General features: G+C 50.7%; 1 protein-coding gene across 7 annotated transcripts in view; it reads left to right on the forward strand.

Moving 5' to 3' along the window:
• The window catches only part of SPG7 (SPG7 matrix AAA peptidase subunit, paraplegin), a 50,583-nt gene that overhangs the window by 3,129 nt on the left and 26,069 nt on the right, over nucleotides 1–21,385 (forward strand). For all 7 annotated transcript variants that reach the window (XR_010110326.1, XR_010110327.1, XM_003805777.5 and 4 more), the window contains exons 3-7: nucleotides 2,191–2,280; nucleotides 13,308–13,549; nucleotides 15,598–15,737; nucleotides 18,931–19,033; nucleotides 20,136–20,261. Coding sequence is in view for 5 of the 7 variants with exons in the window: in XM_003805777.5 (XP_003805825.2) it covers nucleotides 2,191–2,280; nucleotides 13,308–13,549; nucleotides 15,598–15,737; nucleotides 18,931–19,033; nucleotides 20,136–20,261 (701 nt within the window). In the remaining 2 variants the exon portion in view is untranslated. The remainder of the gene's footprint in view (nucleotides 1–2,190; nucleotides 2,281–13,307; nucleotides 13,550–15,597; nucleotides 15,738–18,930; nucleotides 19,034–20,135; nucleotides 20,262–21,385) is intronic.

Genomic DNA, 21,385 nt, shown 5'->3' on the forward strand with positions numbered 1-21,385 from the left:
AACACATGGGTAGGGAGAGTGCTGTGCCCACTGGCCGTGCATCAGCAACTGGCTTATCTGCTGTCAGTGTTTAACGTCAGCTCACGGGTGCCTGTGGCTGTGAAACAGGAAGCATATGCTTCAGCCTCCTTAAGCCTGAGGTGACATGCAAGTGGCAACCGGGGTCGTTTCACTGGTGAACCCGTTCATGTCCTTAACACCTGAGGTGACATGCAAGTGGCAACCAGGGTCGTTTCACTGGTGAACCCGTTCATGTCCTTAACGCCTGAGGTGACATGCAAGTGGCAACCGGGGTCGTTTCACTGGTGAACCCGTTCATGTCCTTAACGCCTGAGGTGACATGCAAGTGGCAACCAGGGTCGTTTCACTGGTGAACCCGTTCATGTCCTTTACGCCTGAGGTGACATGCAAGTGGCAACCGGGGTCGTTTCATTGGTGAACCCGTTCATGTCCTTAACACCTGAGGTGACATGCAAGTGGCAACCGGGGTCGTTTCACTGGTGAACTCGTTCATGTCCTTTACGCCTGAGGTGACATGCAAGTGGCAACCGGGGTCGTTTCACTGGTGAACTCGTTCATGTCCTTAACGCCTGAGGTGACATGCAAGTGGCAACCGGGGTCGTTTCACTGGTGAACTCGTTCATGTCCTTAACGCCTGAGGTGACATGCAAGTGGCAACCGGGGTCGTTTCATTGGTGAACCCGTTCATGTCCTTAACACCTGAGGCGACATGCAAGTGGCAACCGGGGTTGTTTCACTGGTGAACTCGTTCATGTCTTTGTGAAGAAAGTTACATTTCAGGTCATGGTTGTGAAACTCTTTCCCTATTTTTATTATTTTTCATTATTATTTGAGATAGGGTCTTGCCCTGTTGCCCAGGTGCAATCTCTACTCACTGCAGCTTCAACCTCCTGGGCCCAGGTTCTCCTCCCACTCAGCCTCCTGAGTAGCTGGGAAGTCAGGCATGTGTCACCACGTACAGCTACATTTTTGTGTTGTTGTTGTTATTGTTGTTTTTTAATTTATTTATTATTATTTTTTTGAGACGGAGTCTTGTTCTGTCTCCCAGGCTGGAGTGCATTGGCGCAATCTCCGCTCACTGTAAGCTCTGCCTCCGGGATTCCCGCCATTCTCCTGCCTCAGCCTCCCGAGTAGCTGGGATTACAGGTGCCCGCCACTATTCCCAGCTAATTTTTTGTATTTTTAGTAGAGATGGGGTTTCACCATGTTAGGCAGGATGGTCTCGATCTCCTGACCTCGTGATCCGCCCGACTCGGCCTCCCAAAGTGCTGGGATTACAGGCGTGCACCACTGCGCCCAGCTTTTCTTTTTTTAAGAGATGAGATTTTTTGCCCATGTTGCCCTGGCTGGTCTTGAATTCCTGGACTCAAGCCATCCTCCCATTGGCCTCCCAGAGTGCTGGGATTACAGGCATGAGCCACTGCACCTGGCCTCCCCCATTTGTAAACGCTGATTTGTTCAGATTTTGAGACAGCTCTGTGTGAGGAGTGTCGTGCCGGCCCGTCTTGGTGGTGGCTGGGCTGCTGCTGTTGCCACTTGTCTGGAAGCCGTTTGTGAGTCGGAGTCTTGTTCTGTAACCCAGGCTGGAGTGCAGTGGTGTGATCTCAGCTCACTGCAGCCTCCGCCTCCCGGGTTTAAGCAGTTCTGCCTCAGCCTCCCAAGTACCTGGGATTACAAGCACCTGCCAACACATCCGGCTAATTTTTGTATTTTTAGTAGAGACAGGGTTTCACCATCTCGGCCAGGCTGGTCTTGAACTCCTGACCTCGTGAACCACCTGCCTCGGTCTCCCAAAGTGCTGGGATTACAGGCATGAGCCACCACGCCTGGCCTGTTTAAGTTCTTTTAAAGCAACTTCATATATTAAAGGGATTCGTGATATTTTCCCAAATTTGTGTTCATAACTATTTTTTATTCCCTCACATTAGCAATTTAAATAGCAAAGATATTTAACATAAGTTAAAATAGTTTATTATTTTGTAATTAGGAAATGCTGGACTACGTGATACAGGATATGCTTTATTTCATATTTATCAATCTTATGGATATAAGTAGGTTTTTCAGATGGTTTCTGTTTTGCTTTGGTTATTTAGGAGTACACTGTTGTCCTGTATGCCTCCCCTGTGGTTGCAAAACTCAATTGTTAAATCCTTTCTCTATTTCTCATAGGTGGTACTTTCTATTTTAACACCTCAAGGTTGAAGCAGAAGAATAAGGAGAAGGATAAGTCGAAGGGGAAGGCGCCTGAAGAGGACGAAGGTATATTCATCTGATGTTCTTCAGTCAGTAGCTGCCTCTGGATGTCTTTACATTTCTGTTCTCCTTTTAGCAAGGTGAAACCAGTCTGGAAAGTGGGGAGATGGGCCAGGTGCAGTGGCTCACACTTGCAATCGAAACGCTTTGGGAGGCCCAGGTGGAAGGATCACTTGAGGCCTATACCACATAGCAAGACCCTGTCTCACTACAAATTAAAAGGCTGGGCGTGGTGGCTCACACCTGTAATCCTAGCACTTTGGGAGGCTGAGGCAGGTGGATCACCTGCACCCTGGCCAACATGGTGAAACCCCGTCTCTACTAAAAATAGAAAATTAGCCGGGCGTGATGGCCCACGCCTGTAATCCCAGCTACTCGGGAGGCTGAGGCAGGAGAATTGCTTGAACCTGGGAGGTGGAGGTTGCTGTGAGCGGAGATCATGCCATTGCACTCCAGCCTGAGTAACAAGAGCAAAACTCCGTCTCAAAAAAAAAAATTTTAATTTAAAAAGACCCTATCTATACAAAAAGAAAAGAAAAAAATAATTGGCCAGGCGTGGTGGTGTGCACCTGTAGTCATAGCTACTCAGGAGTTGGAGGAGCTTGAGCCCAGGAGTTGGAGGCTCAGCTTCAGACTCACAGCCTCAGGGGGCAGAAGGGTCGAACTCAGCTTCAGGAATGCTTTGCTTTTGGATCCTTGAGGCCTCTCGCCGGAAATCAGCGTTGTAAGATGGCCGCCCTGCTCAGCAGAGCTCATCTTTCTAGAAAGGCACCTGGCCTTGGAAGGGGAGTGAGGAACTGTCATGAGGACTTTTTTTTCCCATGTTGCTTTTCAGGAAAGCTTTCAGGATGTGGAAATGATGGTTCAGCTCTTGGATGAGGGGACTATTATCGTGAATTCGAGTTTAGCAGGAGTTTGTTTCAGGAGTGATGTCCTTCTTGATTGATTTTGGGTGAGACGCTGCATTTGCCAAGGCCAGGGACAGCTTTACTCTGTGCGAGAGGAGCTCTGACTCTCCCTACTGAGCTCTCGAGGGGAGGTCATAACTGCGGGAAGGGACACCAGTGTTTCACAGGTGGATTCAGTTTAGGCGTTTCTGGCTTTAGGCTCATCTTCAGCTTACTGTTGGTTTTACAGTAAGTGTCAGTGCTTACAGCCACTCAGAACTATCTTCTAAAAGACTTCTGAATCTTCATACAAAATTGTTCTGAATTGATTTCAGGGCTCTTCCCCTGTATACTTCAACATTTCAATAAAGTGTGTCCTTTGACCTTTTTTTTTTTTTTTTTTTTTGCCAGAATCTCACTCTGTTGCCCCGGCTGGAGTGCAATGGTGCAATCTCAGCTCAATGCAACCTCCCCGTCCTGGGTTCAAGCAATTCTCCTGCCTCAGCCTCCCAAGTAGCTGGGATTACAGGTGCTCACCACCACACCCTGCTAATTTTTTGTTTTTTGTTTGTTTGTTTGTTTTTAAGATGGAATCTCGCTCTGTCGCCCAGGCTCGAGTGCAGTGGCACAATCTCGGCTCACTGCAAGCTCCACTTCCTGGGTTCATGCCATTCTCCTGCCTCAGCCTCCCTAGTAGCTGGGACTACAGGCACCCACCAACACACCCGGCTAATTTTTTTGTTTTATTAGAGACTGGGTTTCACCATGTTAGCCAGGATGGTCTCGATCTCCTGACCTTGTGATCTGCTCACCTTGGCCTCCCAAAGTTCTAGGATTACAGGCATGAGCCACCGCGTCAGGCCCTCTTTTTGTATAGTAGAGATGAGGTTTTGCCTTGTTGGCCAGGCTGGTCTCAAACTCCTGACCTCAGGTGATTCACCCACCTTGGCCTCCCAAAGTGCTGAGATTACAGGTGTGAACCACCGTGCCTGGCCTTGACCTTTTTTTTTTTTTTTTTTGAGACGGAGTCTCGCTCTGTCGCCCAGGCTGGAGTGCAGTGGTGTGATCTCAGCTCACTGCAAGCTCCATCTCCCAGGTTCACGCCATTCTGCTGCCTTAGCCTCCCAAGTAGCTGGGACTACAGGCGTCCGCCACCATACCCGGCTAATTTTTTGTATTTTTAGTAGAGACTAGGTTTCACCGTGTTAGCCAGGATGGTCTCAATCTCCTGACCTCGTGATCTGCCTGCCTCAGCCTCCCAAAGTGCTGGGATTACAGGAGTGGGCCACCGCGCCCGGCCCTGGACCTTTTTTTTTTTTTTAACTTTTATTTTGTATTTATTTATTTATTTTTGAAACGGAGTCTCGCTCTGTTGCCCAGACTGGAGTCCAGTGGTGCGATGTCGGCTCACTGCAACCCCTGACTCCTGAGTTCAAGCGATTCTCCTGCCTCAGCCTCCTGAGTAGCTGGGATTACAGGCATGCACCACCATGCCCAGCTAATTTTTGTATTTTCAGTAGATACAGGGTTTTGCCATGTTGGCCAGACTGGTCTTGAACTCCTGACCTCGTGATCTCCCCACCTCGGCCCCCCAAAGTGCTGGGATTACAGGTGTGAGCCACCACGCCTGGCTGACCTTTTTATAAAAAAAAATTTGCTGGGTAGGTGCGGTGGCTCACATCTGTAATCTGAGCACTTTGGGAGGCCAAGGTGGGATGATCACTTGAGCCCAGGAGTTTAAGACCCTCATTTCTATTATTATTATTACTATTATTATTATTTTTTTTTTTTTTTTGAGATGGGGTCTCGCTCTGTCGCCAGGCTAGAGTGCAATGGCACGATCTCGGCTCACTGCAACCTCTGCTTCCTGGGTTCAGGTGATTCTCCTGCCTCAGCCTCTAGAGTAGCTGGGACTACAGGCGTGCACCACCACGCCCAGCTAATTTTTTATATTTTTAGCAGAGACAGGGTTTCACCATGTTGGCAAGGATGGTCTCGAACTCCCCATGTCAGGCGATCTGCCCACCTTGGCCTTCCAAAGTGCTGGGATTACAGGTGTGAGCCACCGCGCCCAGCCTGGAGTTTCACTCTTGTTTCCCAGGCTAGAGTGCAATGGCATAATTTCAGATCACTGGAACCTCTGCCTCCTGGGTTCCAGTTATTCTCCTGCCTCAACCTCACGAATAGCTGGGATCACAGGCATGCAACACGACGCCCAGCTAATTTTTGTAGTTTTGGTAGAGACCTGGTTTGACCACGTTGGTCAGGCTAGTCTCAAACTTCTCACCTCTGGTGATCCACTCGCCTTGGTCTCTGAAAGTGCTGGGATTACAGGTGTGAGCCACCACGCCCGGCCATTCGTTTTTTTGATAAAAGAAGAAAGTCAGATCACTTGGGGCCAGGAGTTCGAGACCAGCCTGGCTAACATGGTGAAACCCCTTGTCTACTAAAAATACCAAAAAAAAAAAATTAGCCAGGTGTGGTGTATGTGCTTGTAATCCCAGCTACTCCGGAGTCTGAGGCGTGAGCATCGTTTGAACCTGGGAGGCAGAGGTTGCAGGGAGCTGAGATTGTGCCATTGCGCTTCAGCCTGGATAATAGAGTGAGACCTTTCTGTCTCAAACATAAAAAATTTAGAAAGAAAAGGCCAGGCATGGTGGCTCATGCCTGTCATCCCAGCACTTTGGGAGGCCAAGGCGAGCAGATCACAAGGTCAGGAGATCGAGACCATCTTAGCTAACACGGTGAAACCCTGTCTCTACTAAAAATACAAAAAAAAAAAAATTAGGCATGGTGGCGGGCACCTGTAACCCTAGCTAGTCGGGAGGCTGAGGCAGGAGAATGGCGTGAACCCAAGAGGCGAAGCTTGCAGTGAGCCGAGATCGCGCCACTGCACTCCAGCCTGGGCGACACAGCAAGACTCTGTCTCAAAAAAAAAAAAATTAAGAAAGAAAAAAGCGACGGCGAGACTCATCTCAAAAAAAAAAAAAAAGAAAAAAAGTCGTAAGAGAAAATATATTTCCTATTTATGCAGTGGAAGCGGATCACCATAAAGAGCTTCATCCTCATGGCCTTCACCTTGAGTGGGCTGAGGAGGAGGACGAGGGGCTGGTCTTGTTGTCTTGGGTAGCAGGGGTGGAAGAAAATCCACGTGTCCGTGATCATACATAGCTCACTCCTGTGTTGCTGAAGGGTCACCTGTCATAGAAGAGGGAAGAATTGTGTGGCCTGTGCGGATTCTGCATTCAGCCTTGTGTGTTGTGTTACGGTTACCCAGGGACATGTGTGGCTCCACTAACAACTCTGATTCCTGGAAGGAATGGCGTGGCAGCCTCCATTGCCATGGCAAGGCAAAGCCATGGCAGCTTCCTGGTTATCACTCCTGGCATGTGGTAGGTGCTTGTCCAGTGAAATCCTAGTCGTTGCTGCATTGGCAAGTGCCCTGGCGTGAGGAAGGGCAGGCAGTCACCCTGCCCTTTGCTCTCCTGGGCCCTGCATCTGCTTATGGATGAGGCTGTGTGTAGCTGACATGCGTGTCTCTCCTGCATCTGAGTAATTGTCTTCTTCTTTTTTTTTTTTTTTTTTTGAGATGGAGTTTTGCTCTTGTTGCCAAAGTTGGAGTGCAATGCCACGATCTCGGCTCATTGCAAACTCCACCTCGTGGGTTTAAGCAGTTCTCTTGCCTCAGCCTCCCGAGTAACTGGGACTAAAGGTGCCCGCAACCATGCCCGGCTAATTTTTTGTATTTTTAGTAGAGATGGAGTTTCACCATGTTAGCTAGGATGATCTCGATCTCCTGACGTTGTGGTCTGCCCGCCTCAGCCTCCCAAAGTGCTGGGATTATAGGCGTGAGCCACCACGCCCGGCCAAGTGATTGTTTTATGTTTATTCTGTTTTGGGTTGAACTATAGTTTGCTTTGAGAAAATAATGTCTGTTAAATTTGCGTTAGAGGATAATTGTTCACTGAGCCAAATAATCTTTCTTGTGAGAACGTATTCTGGGTTTCCCCTGGGCCCTCTGCTGTGGTTGCGGCGGGAGTTGGTTTGTGTGTATTTTCAGGACTGCTGACTTGATCAGACAGGCACAACACAATCCCGGCCCTCAGGCAGGCCTTCTCCCTGGTCGGATGCTGAACTGCATGGCGTCTGTTCAGATGAAGATTCTTTTGCCACCTCCTTAAATGAAAGAACGATACTGAATGTGGCTTAGAAACAGCTTTGCCAGCCGTGCAGAATGATTGTAAGTAGTGGTTGCCCAAAAAGTATTTGCTTGGAATACCACTCACTGATAACACAGGTGAACCTGGAAGGAATTATACGGAGTGAAACAAGGCACCACTCACTGATAACACGAATGAACCTGGAAGGAATTATACGGAGTGAAGAAAGGCCCCCCTCACTGATAACACGGGTGAACCTGGAAGGAATTACACGGAGTGAAAAAAGACCCTGCTCACTGGTAACGCGGGTGAACCCAGAAGGAATTACACGGAGTGGAAAAAAGGCCCCGCTCACTGATAACGCGGGTGAACCTGGAAGGAATTACACGGAGTGAAAAAAGGCCGAGCTGAAAAATCACATTCCGTATGATTTTTTTTAATACAGCATTCTCTAAAGACAAAAATTAAAGAGATGGAACACAGATTCGTGGTTGCTAGGGGCTAAGGATGGGGGAAGGAGACAGCCCGAGGGAGCCTGTGGTTGGATTGCCTCAGCTGTGGTGGGCACATGAGGGCACACACTGCGCGTGTGTCACGGGATGACCCCAGGGAGCTTGGTGGACCGTCGTGATGGGAGAGCCTGGCTGTGATACTGTTCATAGTTTTGTGAGATGGAACCCCTGGAAGCAGGGGGACAAGGTATTGCTCTGCATCATTTATTTTTATTTATTTATTTATTTTTGAGTCGGGGTCTGGCTCTGTCACCCAGGATGGAGTGCAGTGGCTCGATCTCTGCTTACTGCAACCTCCACCTCCTGGGTTCAAGCGATTCTCCTGCCTCAGCCTCCTGAGTAGCTGGGATTACAGGCGCGTGCCACCACACCCAGCTAATTTTGTTTGTTTTTAGTAGAGACGGGATTTCAGTATGTTGGTCAGGCTGGTCTCGAACTCCTGACCTCATCATCTGCCTGCCTCGGTCCCCACAAAGTGCTGGGATTACAGGTGTGAGCCACTGCGCCCAGCCTGCTCTGTGCCATTTCTTACAACTACATGTGAAGGTACAGTTACTTCACGGTCAGAAATTTAACTAGGAAAAACGCAGTTGCTAACATTTCTTTTTTTTTTTTTCTTTTTTTGAGACGGAGTTTCGCTCTTGTTGCCCAGCCTGGAGTGCAGTGGCGCGATCTCAGCTCACCGCAACCTCCGCCTCCCAGGTTCAAGCCATTCTCTTGCCTTAGCTTCCCGAGTAGCTGGGATTACAGGCATGCGTCACCACACCTGGCTGATTTTTTGTATTTTTAGTAAAGATGGGGTTTCTGCATGTTGGTCAGGCTTGTCTTGGACTCCCGACCTCAGGTGATGCACCCGCCTCAGCCTCCCGAAGTGCTGGGATGACAGGCGTGAGCCACCGCGCCCGGCAGCAGTTGCCAACATTTTCACACAGCTTCTTGTGGAGAAGGCCCCTTTCCACTGTGAGGTGTGAATGCGTCAAGGTGGAGCCCCTGCCCCGGAGGCCTCTCCTCTGTCAGGGTCAGCTGTGGCGCTCGGGGCTGCTGTCTTCAGGGGCGGTTTCCAAGTGGGATGAGCCTGATGTGGCCCCTGTGGCTGCTTCCTTGAGACTCAGTGGTATCAGCCGTTTGTTTTTAGATGACTGATTGAAGTGGGTTATGTGATCATAATATCTAATTGTCAACAATTGACTTTTTTTCCTCGAAGAGGGATTTTGGCAACAAAACTTGCCAGTGGTCCTGCAGGCTGCCGTCCACGAGGTGTGCACATGAGGCTCAGGAGGCATGTGCGTTTCCTGAGCGCCTTGGCGGACAGCCTCAGGAACACAGGCAGCAGGTGCTGAGGTCACACCCCAGTTCTGTGTGAGCTGGCGGCTCGTCTCAGCGTCCTGAATAACCGTCCTGGAAGCACACAGGAGGAAGGTACCTGCAGCCCTGGGCGCGCAGGCACAAATGACCACAACACTGAAGGCGTGGCGGGAAGAGGTGCGTCGGGCAGCTCAGAGGAAGGGACACGCTGGGCGTTTGGGCTGGACAGAAGTTAAGGACTTCATGGGAAGGAGATGGGGGTCTTGCAGGCAGAGGAAGTTCCTTTTATACCTAGAGTGCTTTTGTTTGTTTGTTTGTTTGTTTTGAGATGGAGTTTCACTCTTCGTTGCCCAGGCAGGAGTGAAGTGGCGCGATCTCAGCCCACTGCAACCTCCGCCCGCCATGTTTGAGCGATTCTCCTGCCTCAGCCTCTCTAGTAGCTGGGCTTACAGGCGCGTGCTACCACGCCCAGCTAATTTTTGTATTTTTAGTAGAGACAGGGTTTCACCATGTTGGCCAGGCTGGTGTTGAACTCCTGACCTCAGGTGATCCACTCACCTCAGCCTCCCAAAGTGCCTGGATGACAGTCGTGAGCCACTGCGCCCAGCCCCAGCTACGTTGTGTTTTTTTTTTCCCCCTGTAGAGATGGGTTTTCGCTATGTTACCCAGGCTGGTTTCTAACTCCTGGACTCAAGTGATCCACCTGTCTCGACTCCCAAAGTGCTGGGATGACAGGTGTGAGCCACTGCGCCCGGCTGGAATTTCTTATGGTTCGTTTCCTTAGGTTAAAGTTTCAGAAGTAGGATTTTTGAATTAAAGAAACTAAGTACTGTCTATGGCACTTGATACATCTTGCCAGGCAGTTATCAGACACGGTTGTACTGGTTTGCGCCACCCCAGAACGTGTGCAAGGCCTGTTTGTGGACCCTCCTTGGCCTGGCTGTCTAGGTCATCCACCTGCGTGTGCTCACAGAGCATATGGATTTTTCCCTGCGGTGCCTTGTGGCTGGAAGAGGCTTCTCTGTGATCCTGTGTCCTGGGTGCTCTGTTGGCCTCCTTCTTGCCACTGAGGAGGACATGGAGGCCAGAGAGGGCTCACTGAACAGCAAAATGATTGGAACCTAAGGAGCTTCAGCAGAAGGTGTCATGATGGGGCTAGGCTCTCCCGAGGGCTGTGTGGCCTCAGCGTCTTGTTGGGCAGATCCTGCTCCCTGACACAGCAGGGCTAAGAGCCAGCCTGTGTCACACACCTGTGAATTAACATGCCTGGCTGACCCTCACTGGAGAAGGGCTACACGTTTGTGACGAAAGCAGAAGAGGTGTTTATTGTAGACCAAATCCAAGCTGTCATTTTACTTTTATTAGAAATTCTTTGGGATTTGGCTCATGCCTATAATCCCAGCACTTTGGGAGGCTGAGGTGGGAGAATCACCTGAGCTCAGTCGTTTGAGACCGGCTTGGGCAACATAGTGAGACCTCATCTTCTACTCAAATTTAAAAAATTAGCCGGGCGCAGTGGTGTGCACCTGTACTCCCAGCTACTCAGGAGGCTCAGTTGGGAGGATCACTTGAGCCCAGGAGGTGGAGGCTGCAGTGAGCCCAGATATGCTCATGAAGCACTGTGGGTTTCTCCTGCAGTGCACCACCGCACTCCAGCCTGGGTGACGGAGAGAGACCCCATCTCAACAAAAATAGAAAAGAAAATGGGACACTGTTGATACAGTCACAGAGCTGAAGGAGCAGCATGGGTCGTGATTCTGGATCGTCCCTCCGGGGCAGCTAGAGTAGCTGCTGGGAAGTATTTCTCAGTTTCCCAGTGCGCCCCATGTTTCTAGTAGAAAACACAATTGGTAATTAAATATTGGAAGTAGTTTCTAACAATTGGATACTCACCTGAGAACATAAATTTGCTCTCTGAAATAAGCGGTGGGCGTTATATAATTGCCTTTGTGAATATGAAATTTAAGTATTAGATGCACGATTAGGATCGATTGTGACAAAACAGTGATATCTAAAATATACCTTCATGTTTTCAAAGCAATTATTTTGCCACCTTTTTAGTAGGTTTCATTTTGTGTTTTTAAGCCGATTTAAAAACTGTTTGAATTTGTCTAAAATGATTGTTGGAAAGGAAGGTGGTACATGGGACGTGCCCAGGCCTGGCTTTGATCCCAGCGTGAAGCCCCCCCAAGACAGTGCAGGAGGAGCAGAGCTGTGAATCTCAAGAACACGTGAGCCTCTTGTCCCCGCTGCTGGGTCCGTGGCGGTTTGTCCGCAGGCGCAGGTGTTCTGGAAATGACGTCGTTCCTGCCGCTGGGTCCGTGGCGCTGTGTCCGCAGGCGCAGGGGTGCAGGTGTTCTGGAGAGGATGTCGTTCCCGCCGCTGGGTCCGTGGCGCTGTGTCCGCAGGCGCAGGGGTGCAGGTGTTCTGGAGATGATGTCGTTCCCGCCGCTGGGTCCGTGGCGCTGTGTCCGCAGGCGCAGGGGTGCAGGTGTTCTGGAGATGACGTCGTTCCCGCTGCTGGGTCCGTGGCGCTGTGTCCGCAGGCGCAGGGGTGCAGGTGTTCTGGAGATGATGTCGTTCCCGCTGCTGGGTCCGTGGCGCTGTGTCCGCAGGCGCAGGGGTGCAGGTGTTCTGGAGATGATGTCGTTCCCACTGCTGGGTCCGTGGCGCTGTGTCCGCAGGCGCAGGTGTTCTGGAGATGATGTCGTTCCCGCTGCTGGGTCCGTGGCGCTGTGTCTGCAGGCGCAGATGTTCTGGAGATGACGTCGTTTGCGCTGCCGTGTCCGTGGTGGTTTGTCCGCAGGCGCAGGTGTTCTGGAGATGAGGCCCTTCCCAGAGCTGGAGGAGAGACTGACCTGCCTAGGGGGTTTGAAGGAAGACTGTGGCTTGGTCTGTGGTGGTCACTGTTGGGAGCCTGTCTGGCTGCAGGACTACTCCCCACCTGGGCCCTGGACTGTGGGAAGTGACCCCTGCGGGCATTTTGCCCAGTGGCCATCCTGGCTGTCCTTTTCCCCACCATGCCCTCCTCAGAGGCGTCTCCCTGGCTTCGCTGCCTGGCGCTGCTTGCCACACCTCCTTGCAGGCCTCCATGAAGAGTGAGTGAGCGCCCGCTGCTCCAGATCCCCTCTGTGCTGGCCCCAGGCCGGCCTTGAGTCGGTCTCTTGCTGCCTGCAGGGTGCACCTGTCCACCTCCCCTCGAGGTATCCCAGTGTCTGGAGAACAGGGGCCGAATGTCTTTTCCATCCTCTGAGAGCTAAGCATAATGCCACCGTGTCTTCAGTAGGGTGTTAATAACTGAGGAAGGTAATTTAGAAGAATTCACCTGGTGCTTCTCTTAAAGAGTTGGTCTCTGGGAAAATTCTAGAGTCAAGTGGTCTGGAGTATATGCCTTTAGACTCAACAGTGTATCTCATGATATTTTTAAGTTCTGTTTTCAGATATTGTGATAACCTACAACTTTCTGTTAAACATTAGTCATTCTGATGAGTAAAAAGTTCAGAGTGGTTGTTGGGTAGAGACAGAGAAGGCAACAAGGGTCTTCAGTGGGATTGGGAAGGTATTATTTCTTGAGCAGGTTGTGGTAAAAGGTATTTGTTTTCATCGTTTTTAATAACTTTTGTGTATGTTTTGATATTTAGTATTTGATCAAACTCCAAGCGACTGGATTCATGGCCATCGTGAGCTTGCACTTTGCAGCAGGAGAGCTGACTGCATCTGTGACGGCTCGGACGGCCTGGGACGGTCGTTTCTTTTCTGAGACAGGGTCGTTCTCTGTCACCCAGGCTGGAGCACAGTGGCGCGATCACGGCTCACTGCAGCTTCAACCTCCTGCCTCAGCCTCCCAAGTAGCTGGGACCACAGGCATGCACCGTTGTGCCCAGGTCTAAGTGTTTCGATTTAGAAATGGTTTCCTCTTATCTCAGGTGGGAACCACTCCTGCTTCTCACTGAAGTGACCTCAGCGAATGAAGTGTGGGTGACCTCGAACGGCACAGCGTTAGTCTTTGTCTCTGATAACGTCAGGGAAGAATTGGAGGAAGTGCAGGATCTTCTGTGCAGGACGCTGCCCCTCCCCGTCCAGCTGAGCTTTCCTGAGGAAGCTCTGGATGTCGCCTGTGTCTGTTGCTCATGTGTTCGTTTCTCCCTTTTGCTTCTCTGCCGGCTCAGAGGAGAGGAGACGCCGTGAGCGGGACGACCAGATGTACCGAGAGCGGCTGCGCACCTTGCTGGTCATCGCGGTTGTCATGAGCCTCCTGAATGCTCTCAGCACCAGCGGAGGCAGCATTTCCTGGAACGACTTTGTCCACGAGATGCTGGCCAAGGGCGAGGTGCAGCGCGTCCAGGTGGTGCCTGAGAGCGACGTGGTGGAAGTCTACCTGCACCCTGGAGCCGTGGTGTTTGGGCGGCCTGTGAGTGAGGGTGTGGGCACAGGCTGGCAGCCTGTGAGAGTGAGGGTGTGGGCTCCTGTGAATGAGGGTGTGGGCGCTGGCTGTTGCCATCCTTTTGGATACCTGTGGTTGAGGGCATGCTGCTTTCTCATGCAGGGACCTCAGCCCATTGATTTGCATTTATTTGGTTGCCTTTGTTTTTGTTTTTGTTTTTGAGACAGTCTCACTCTGTTGGCCCAGGCTGAAGCGCAGTGATGTGATCTCGGCTCACTGCAACATCTGCCTCCCGAGTTCAAGGGATTCTCCTGGCTCAGCCTCCCGGGTAGCTGGGATTACAGGCGTGCACCACCACGCCTGGCTAATTTTTGTAGTTTTAGTAGAGATGGGGTTTCTCCATGTTGGGCAAGGCTGGTCTCGAACTCCTGACCTTAGGTGATCTGCCCACCTTGACCTCCCAAAGTGCTGGGATTACAGGCGTGAGCCATCGTGCCCAGCCAGATATGGTAACTTTAGATTCCAAGAGTGCGTCAGAACATGTGCTTGGAGCAATTTAACCCGGGGTAATGTGTGGACCAGTGATTAGGAAAGTGGTCTGGGGTTGGTGTGGCCCACCCCCGGGTCTGGAAATGACCGTGGCCTCCACCGGAGCTTCTGCCCCTTTGCTGGGTTACTCAGGATTCAGAATGCTTTTTCCTTTTCTTTTGCTTTTTTTTGAGACAGAGTCTCCCTCTGTCATCCAGGCTGAGATGCAGGGGTGTGTGTGATGTCAGCTCACTGCAGCCTTGATCTCCTGGGCTCAGGTGATCTACACACTTCAGCCTCCCCTGTAGCTGGGATTGCAGGCGCGCAGCACCACACTTGGCTAATTTTTAAATTTTTTGTTTTTTTGGAGAGATGAGGTCTCACTATATTGCCCAGGCTGGTCTTGAACTCCTGGCCTCAAGTGATCCTCACACCTTGGCCTTCCAAAGTGCCAGATCACAGGCGTCAGCCACCACGCCTGGCCCTGTCTTGCTATTTTTAAAAACAGGAAACCTTGTTCTTAAAATACACCATGGCTAAGTGCAGAAGACGGTGCTCATTCACGTAAATCCTCTGGTGGATGCCTGATTATTTCAGCCTGGAAGGTTATTTTAACCTACAACACTATGCTCAGCTCTAGACGAGTCACTTGATAAAACAGCTGCCTTAAAGAGAAAATGCTCAGAATTCTGTCTTAGCAGTTTGGGGTGTGAGTGAGGGAGCAGCAGGTGCCATCCCCACCCCTCATCCCTGTCCTCTGCTGGAGTTTCCAGTTAACCTCACAGAGAGTCCCGCAAGTTTGTCTGTGTCCTCCCTTTGGTGTGTTGCCGTCCAGTCATGCTGAAATCTGAGCTAAACATGCGGAGTTTACTTAGGAAAACGCTGCATTTGGAGAATCGTGTGCCAGGGAGACGGACCCGTTGGTGTCCTGGTGTGAGGGATGAACAGTCTCAGGTTTTGTGGTTAAACATGAACCCTCTGTGGCCGCAGTTTCCTAAAACATCTGTTTTTGGCCGTAGTCTTGATTTTGCCATCCTCAGTCCCGTGCTGCAGCCTCGCCGGCCTCTGGGGAGGCTCCTGCTGTGTCTGCAGGTGTAGCTGAGTCTGAGGCACACATCAGACGTGGGGCTGTGAGCTAACTTGCAGACACCCCTCCATTTCTTAGTTTTCCTATGAGTGGAAAATAGAAAGTCTATCTGTTGAAATTTTATTTCTCAAATTGTGGTTGAGGAAACAAATTGTTTAGACTTGGAAGTACAGATGTTCCTTGAATTAGGATATTTTCAGCTTCCCAGGGGCTCACTGGGAGGTAGCCCCATCATAGGTCAAGGAGCTTAGTGTGCATATTGCTTTTACACCGTTGTAAAATGGAAAGACCGTAAGTGGAACCGTCGTACGTTAGGAATCACCTCTAGTTTCTGAATGGTGTCCTCTTCACAATGCTGAGGTTGTCATTACCATGAGTTCCAGGCGGGCTTTCTGTTGACTGTGGGGTTGCCCGTCTGTCCCTGCGTTTCTCATGGTCCCCTCTCCTTTCTGCCCCCCAGCGACTAGCCTTGATGTACCGAATGCAGGTTGCAAATATTGACAAGTTTGAAGAGAAGCTTCGAGCAGCTGAAGATGAGCTGAATATCGAGGCCAAGGACAGGATCCCAGTTTCCTACAAGCGAACAGGATTCTTTGGAAAGTATGTTGGATGTATTTGTTGATGCTTGAACTAAACCTAACTTGGCTTTGTAATCTGAGAAACAGATTGCAATCAAAAATCTCAAACTGTCTTTGCCTATAGCTAACTAGACTTTTTAGTGGGAGGGTTAAATAAATATAGAAGTGAATGATACAATGCCAGGAAATTTGGAAATATAGTCATCCCTGGGTATCCATGGGGGCTGGTTCTAGGACTTCCCAAGGATACCAGCACCTGAGGATGCCTAAGCCCCTGGTGTAGGATGCTGAAGTCTAAGCCCCTCATGTAGACGCCAAAGTCTCAGCCCCCGACGTAGGATGCCGAAGTCTCAGCCCCCGACGTAGGATGCCGAAGTCTCAGCCCCCGACCTAGGATGGCGAAGTCTCAGCCCCTGGTGTAAAATGCCGAAATCTTTGTGTGTAACCTAAGAACATTCTCTGATATGCTTTAAATCATTTGTAGGTTGATAATAATACCCAATACCCTGTAAATACTATTTCAATCGTTGTTATACTTTAGGGAATAATGACAAAAATGTGTCTGTGCATGTTGAGTGTAGATGCACGTTTTTCCCCAGATACTTTCGTTCTGTGCTTGGTTAAACCTGCAGAGATGGAACCTGTGGCCGTGGAGGCCAACCGTGTACAAGTCCGTTGGAGTTTGTTTAGTCACTTTCTTTAGTTGTCTGGCGCTTCTGAATTCACATTCTTGTATAATTTTCACTGACTGTGCTCTTTGATGAAAGCTTCCAAAATGGTCAGAGTGAGTGTGCAGATGGCGGAGATACCTAGTGATCTGGCCAGCCTTGTGACAATAACAACGTTCAGATGAAGGCTTCCCAAATGGTCAGAGTGAGTGTGCAGATGCCGGAGATACCTAGTGATCTGGCCAGCCTTGTGACAATAACAACGTTCAGCTTTTTCTATTTTCAGTATATTTTGTTTTCAAAAGTAAGCGATCACTTTCAGTTAGCAAGGCAAGATCAGCCTAGCAGTAAGAAAGAAAGTCAAGGAGGACCGTGATAATGTCCTGGGCTTGCTCTCTTCTACAGACAGGAAAATGGAACGGGAAAAGGGTAGACACAGGAAGGTGAAATTCTCATTTCAGTGTTGAGAGGGAAACAGACCAGGTGGGAGCTGTGAGCACATATGGACCATGGACCCTGACAGGTTCCTTAGTAGGACAAATGAGGGGCCAACGGGTACTGAAACCGAGAGGTTTATTGTTGACTTGTAATCTCTGAAGATGTAGAATGCCAGTGACTGGCAAGTACTCCCTTGATCAAAATGTACCTCTAGCCGGGTGCAGTGGCTATGCCTGTAATCCCAGCACTTTGGAAGGCTGAGGCAGGGAGGATCTCTTGAGCCCACAAGTTCGAGACCAGTCTGGGCAGCATGGAGAACCCCATCTCTACAGAAAAAAAAAAAAAATGCACCTTTAATTCTGTAACCCAGCAACTCCTCGAAGATCACTGCTCTGAGGCTGTGTGTCTCATGTCTTTGTAGGCCAGTGATGTACAGAAGATGGAGGGTTGGGGCAGGCCCATTCTCGTGTCTTCCTAGGCCGATGATGGACAGAAGGTGGAGGTTTGGGCCGGGCGCGATGGCTCACGCCTGTAATTCCAGCACTTTGGGAGGCCGAGGCGGGCAGATCACGAGGTCAGGAGGTCGAGACCATCCTGGCTAACACGACGAAACCCCGTCTCTACTAAAAATACAAAAAAAATTAGCCGGGTGTGGTGGCGGGTGCCTGTAGTCCCAGCTACTCGGGAGGATGAGGCAGGAGGATGGCGTGAACCCGGGAGGCGGAGCTTGCAGTGAGCCAAGATAGCACCACTGCAGTCCGGCCTGGGTGACAGAGCCAGACTCCATCTCAAACAAAAAAAAAAAAAAGAAGAAGATGGAGGTTTGGGGCAGGCCCATTCTCATGTCTTCGTAGGCCGATGATGTACAGAACAGAAGATGGAGGGTTGGGGCAGGCCCATTCTCGTGTCTTCGTAGGCTGATGATGTACAAAAGATGGAGGGTTGGGGCAGGCCCATTCTCATGTCTTTGTAGGCTGATGATGTACAGAAGATGGAGGGTTGGGGCAGGCCCATTCTCATGTCGTCGTAGGCCGATGATGTACAGAACAGAAGATGGAGGTTTGGGGCAGGCCCATTCTCGTGTCTTCGTAGGCCGATGATGTACAAAAGATGGAGGGTTGGGGCAGGCCCATTCTCATGTCTTTGTAGGCTGATGATGTACAGAAGATGGAGGGTTGGGGCAGGCCCAGGGCAGCCCCTCCTCAGGATGAGGGCAAAAGTCCTGGGATTTGCTTTTTTTTTTTTTTTTTTTTTTTTTGAGACAGGGTCTCACTCCGTCGCCCAGGCTGGAGTGCAGTGGTGCAATCTCAGCTTACTGCAGCCTCGACCTCCCAGGATCAGTGATTCTCCCACCTCAGCCTCCTGAGTAGCTGGGACTACAGATGCAAACCACCACATCCAGCTAAGTTTTTTTGTATTTTTAGTAGAGACAGGGTTTATTCTTACATTTTTCTTTTCTTTTTGAGATGGAGTCTTGCTCTGTAGCCCAGGCTGGAGTGCAGTGCATGATCTTGACTCACTGCAGCCTTCACCTCCTACGTTCAAGCATTTCTCCTGCCTCAGCCTCCCAAGTAGCTGGGATTGCAGACGCATGCCACCATGTCCAGCTAATTTTTGTATTTTTTTAGTAGAGATGGGGTTTTACCATGTTGGCCAGGCTGGTCTCAAACTCCTGACCTTGTGACTCACCCGCCACGGCCTCCCAAAGTGCTAGGATTACAGGCGTGAGCCACCGCGCCCGGCCTGAGATTTGCTTTTTACTCTTAGGCTGATCTTGCCTGCCTGATTGAAGCTGATCGCTTACTTTTGAAAACAAAATATACTGAAAATAGAAAAACCCGAACGTTGTTATTGTCACAAGGCTGGCCAGATCTCCGGCATCTGCACACTCAGTCTGACCATTTGGGAAGCTTTCATGAAAAAGCTCAGTCAGCGAGAATGAGACGAGAGAACCCATTTCCACAACCATTTTAATCTGCGCATCGGTCCCAGACGTAGGGATTCCTTGTCTCATCTTGGAAACGTTGCCAGCGGTGGTTCTGATTTGGAAGCCTGTGTCTGTCACGTGACACCGTCTGAGCCTGTGCCTGCCTCTCTTTCTTCCGGCAGTGCCCTGTACTCCGTGGGGATGACGGCAGTGGGCCTGGCCATCCTGTGGTATGTTTTCCGTCTGGCCGGGATGACTGGAAGGGAAGGTGGATTCAGTGCTTTTGTAAGTTCTGTAAATCAGAGCTCTCTGAACTCTTTCTGGTTTGTGTTTGCTGAATACTTTTCCCATAAGCTATACGATGAATACACAGGGAAAACCTGTTGCAGAGAGTAGCCTGAAGCCACAATTAGACAGCAGCTCACCTTCCTTTCCCATGGGCTGGCTGTAAGGCGTGTAGTAACCAATGTTGCCTGAGGGCCTCTCACCCCTAACTCTGGGGTGCCTGAGCCTTGTGAGATTACAGGGCAGTTGAATCTTCGTTTTTCTTTTCTTTTTTTTTGAGACGGAGTTTCGCCCTTCTTGCCCAGGCTGGAGTGCAGCCGCGCGATCTCGGCTCACCACAACTTCCACCTCCCGCATTCAAGCAATTCTCCTGCCTCAGCCTCCCGAGTAGCTGGGATTACAGGCACGCGCCACCACGTCCAGCTAATTTTGTATTTTTGGTAGAGACGGGGTTTCTCCATGTTGTTCAGGCTGGTCTCGAACTCCCGACCTCAGGTGATCCTCCCTCCTCAGCCTCCCAAAGTGCTGGGATTATAGGCGTGAGCCACTGCGCCTGGACTTTCTTTTTTGTGTGTGTGTGTGTGACAGAGTCTGGCTCTGTTGCCCAGGCTGGAGTGCAGTGGTGTGATCTCAGCTCACTGCAATCTCTGCCTCCTGGGTTCAGGCGATTCTCCTGCCTCAGCCTTCCAAGTAGCTGGGACTACAGGTGCCTGCCACCACACCCGGCTAATTTTTTTGTATTTTTGGTAGAGACAGATTTCACTGTGTTAGCCAGGGTGGTCTCGATCTCTTGACCTCGTGATCCGCCCGTCTCGGCCTCCCAAAGTGCTAGGATTACAGGCGTGAGCCACCATGCCTGGCTGAGTAATTTTTTTTAAAGCAAATTGCTAGATAAGTTTCTTACCAATTAATGACGAAACATTTCCTTTCTGTGCTTGAAGACTGACCTGTGAGCCTCGTCAGTCTGACATGAGTGAAGCCTTGGGATCCTGGGATGGAGACGTGGGGTTGAGGCGGCTCAGGTGCGTGGGCTGAGCGCTGGCATCGTGCCGCTGATTTCCTGACTTCGCCCAGCTCCTTGCACTTTGTTCTTTCTGCACAGAATCAGCTTAAAATGGCTCGTTTCACCATTGTGGATGGGAAGATGGGGAAGGGAGTCAGCTTCAAAGACGTGGCAGGAATGCACGAAGCCAAACTAGAAGTCCGCGAGTTTGTGGATTATCTGAAGGTGAGAGCAGCATGGGCCGGGAGGGAGGTGTGAGCAGACGCCGGCCGTCCTCCTCTCCCAGAAGGGCTCCTGCGGGACCTGGAATTCCATCGATGACGTGTCTTGGGTTGGTGGTGACCTCTACCATGTCCCATGGGGACACCAAGCAGGTGCTGGTGCCTGTTCAACCAGCAGCACAAGCCTCGTGCACATGGTTCAGCCAAGCGGAGGCTGCCAAGACCCATGCCTACTGTGCCGTTAGCCGTCCTGGGCCCTTCATCCCTTGCAAAGCTCTGTGCTTTTTCCAGAACCACATAAACACCTTAGCCAGTTGGTGGCAGTGCATGAGCTGCCTATCACGTGCGTCACTTACACGTTTCCTCTGCGGGCCTGGTACAGTGGGTCACGCCTGTAGTCCTGGCACCTCGAGGAGCTGACTTACGTGTTCCCTCCGCAGGCCTGGTACAGTGGGTCACGCCTGTAGTCCTGGCACCTCGGGGCGCTGACTTACGTGTTCCCTCCGCAGGCCTGGTACAGTGGGTCACGCCTGTAGTCCTGGCACCTCGGGGCGCTGAGGCAGGGGAGTGACTGAGCCCGGGAGTAGGAGATCAGCCTGGGCAACAGTGAGACCCTGTCTCTACAAAAGATTTTTTTATTTAATTAATTTTTTTTTTTGAGACAGAGTCTCACTTTGTCACTCAGGCTGGAGTGCAGTGGCACCATCTCGGCTCACTACAACCTCCACCTCCCCAGTTCAAGTGATTCTCCTGCCTCAGCCTCCCGAGTAGCAGGGATCACAGGCGCCCACCACCATGCACGGCTAATTTTTGTATTTTTAGTAGAGACGGGGTTTTTCCATGTTGGCCAGGCTGGTCTCAAACTCCTGATCTCAAGCTATGCGCCTGCCTCAGCCTCCCAAAATGCTGGAATTCCAGGTGTGAGCCACCGCACCCGGCCTGCAAGAAGTTTTTAAAAGTAGCTGGGCGTGGTGCCACATGCCTGTATATTCCCAGCTAGTCGAGAGGCTGAGGTGAGAGGGTGGCTTGAACCCAGGAGTTTGAGGCTGCAGTGAGCTATCATGGCACCCACTGCACTGCAGCCTGCGTGACCCAGAGAGACCTTACCTCTAAAAAACAAAAAAACAA

Source organism: Pan paniscus, chromosome 18 (genome assembly GCF_029289425.2).
Source record: "Pan paniscus chromosome 18, NHGRI_mPanPan1-v2.0_pri, whole genome shotgun sequence".
NCBI classification, from domain to species: domain Eukaryota; kingdom Metazoa; phylum Chordata; class Mammalia; order Primates; family Hominidae; genus Pan; species Pan paniscus.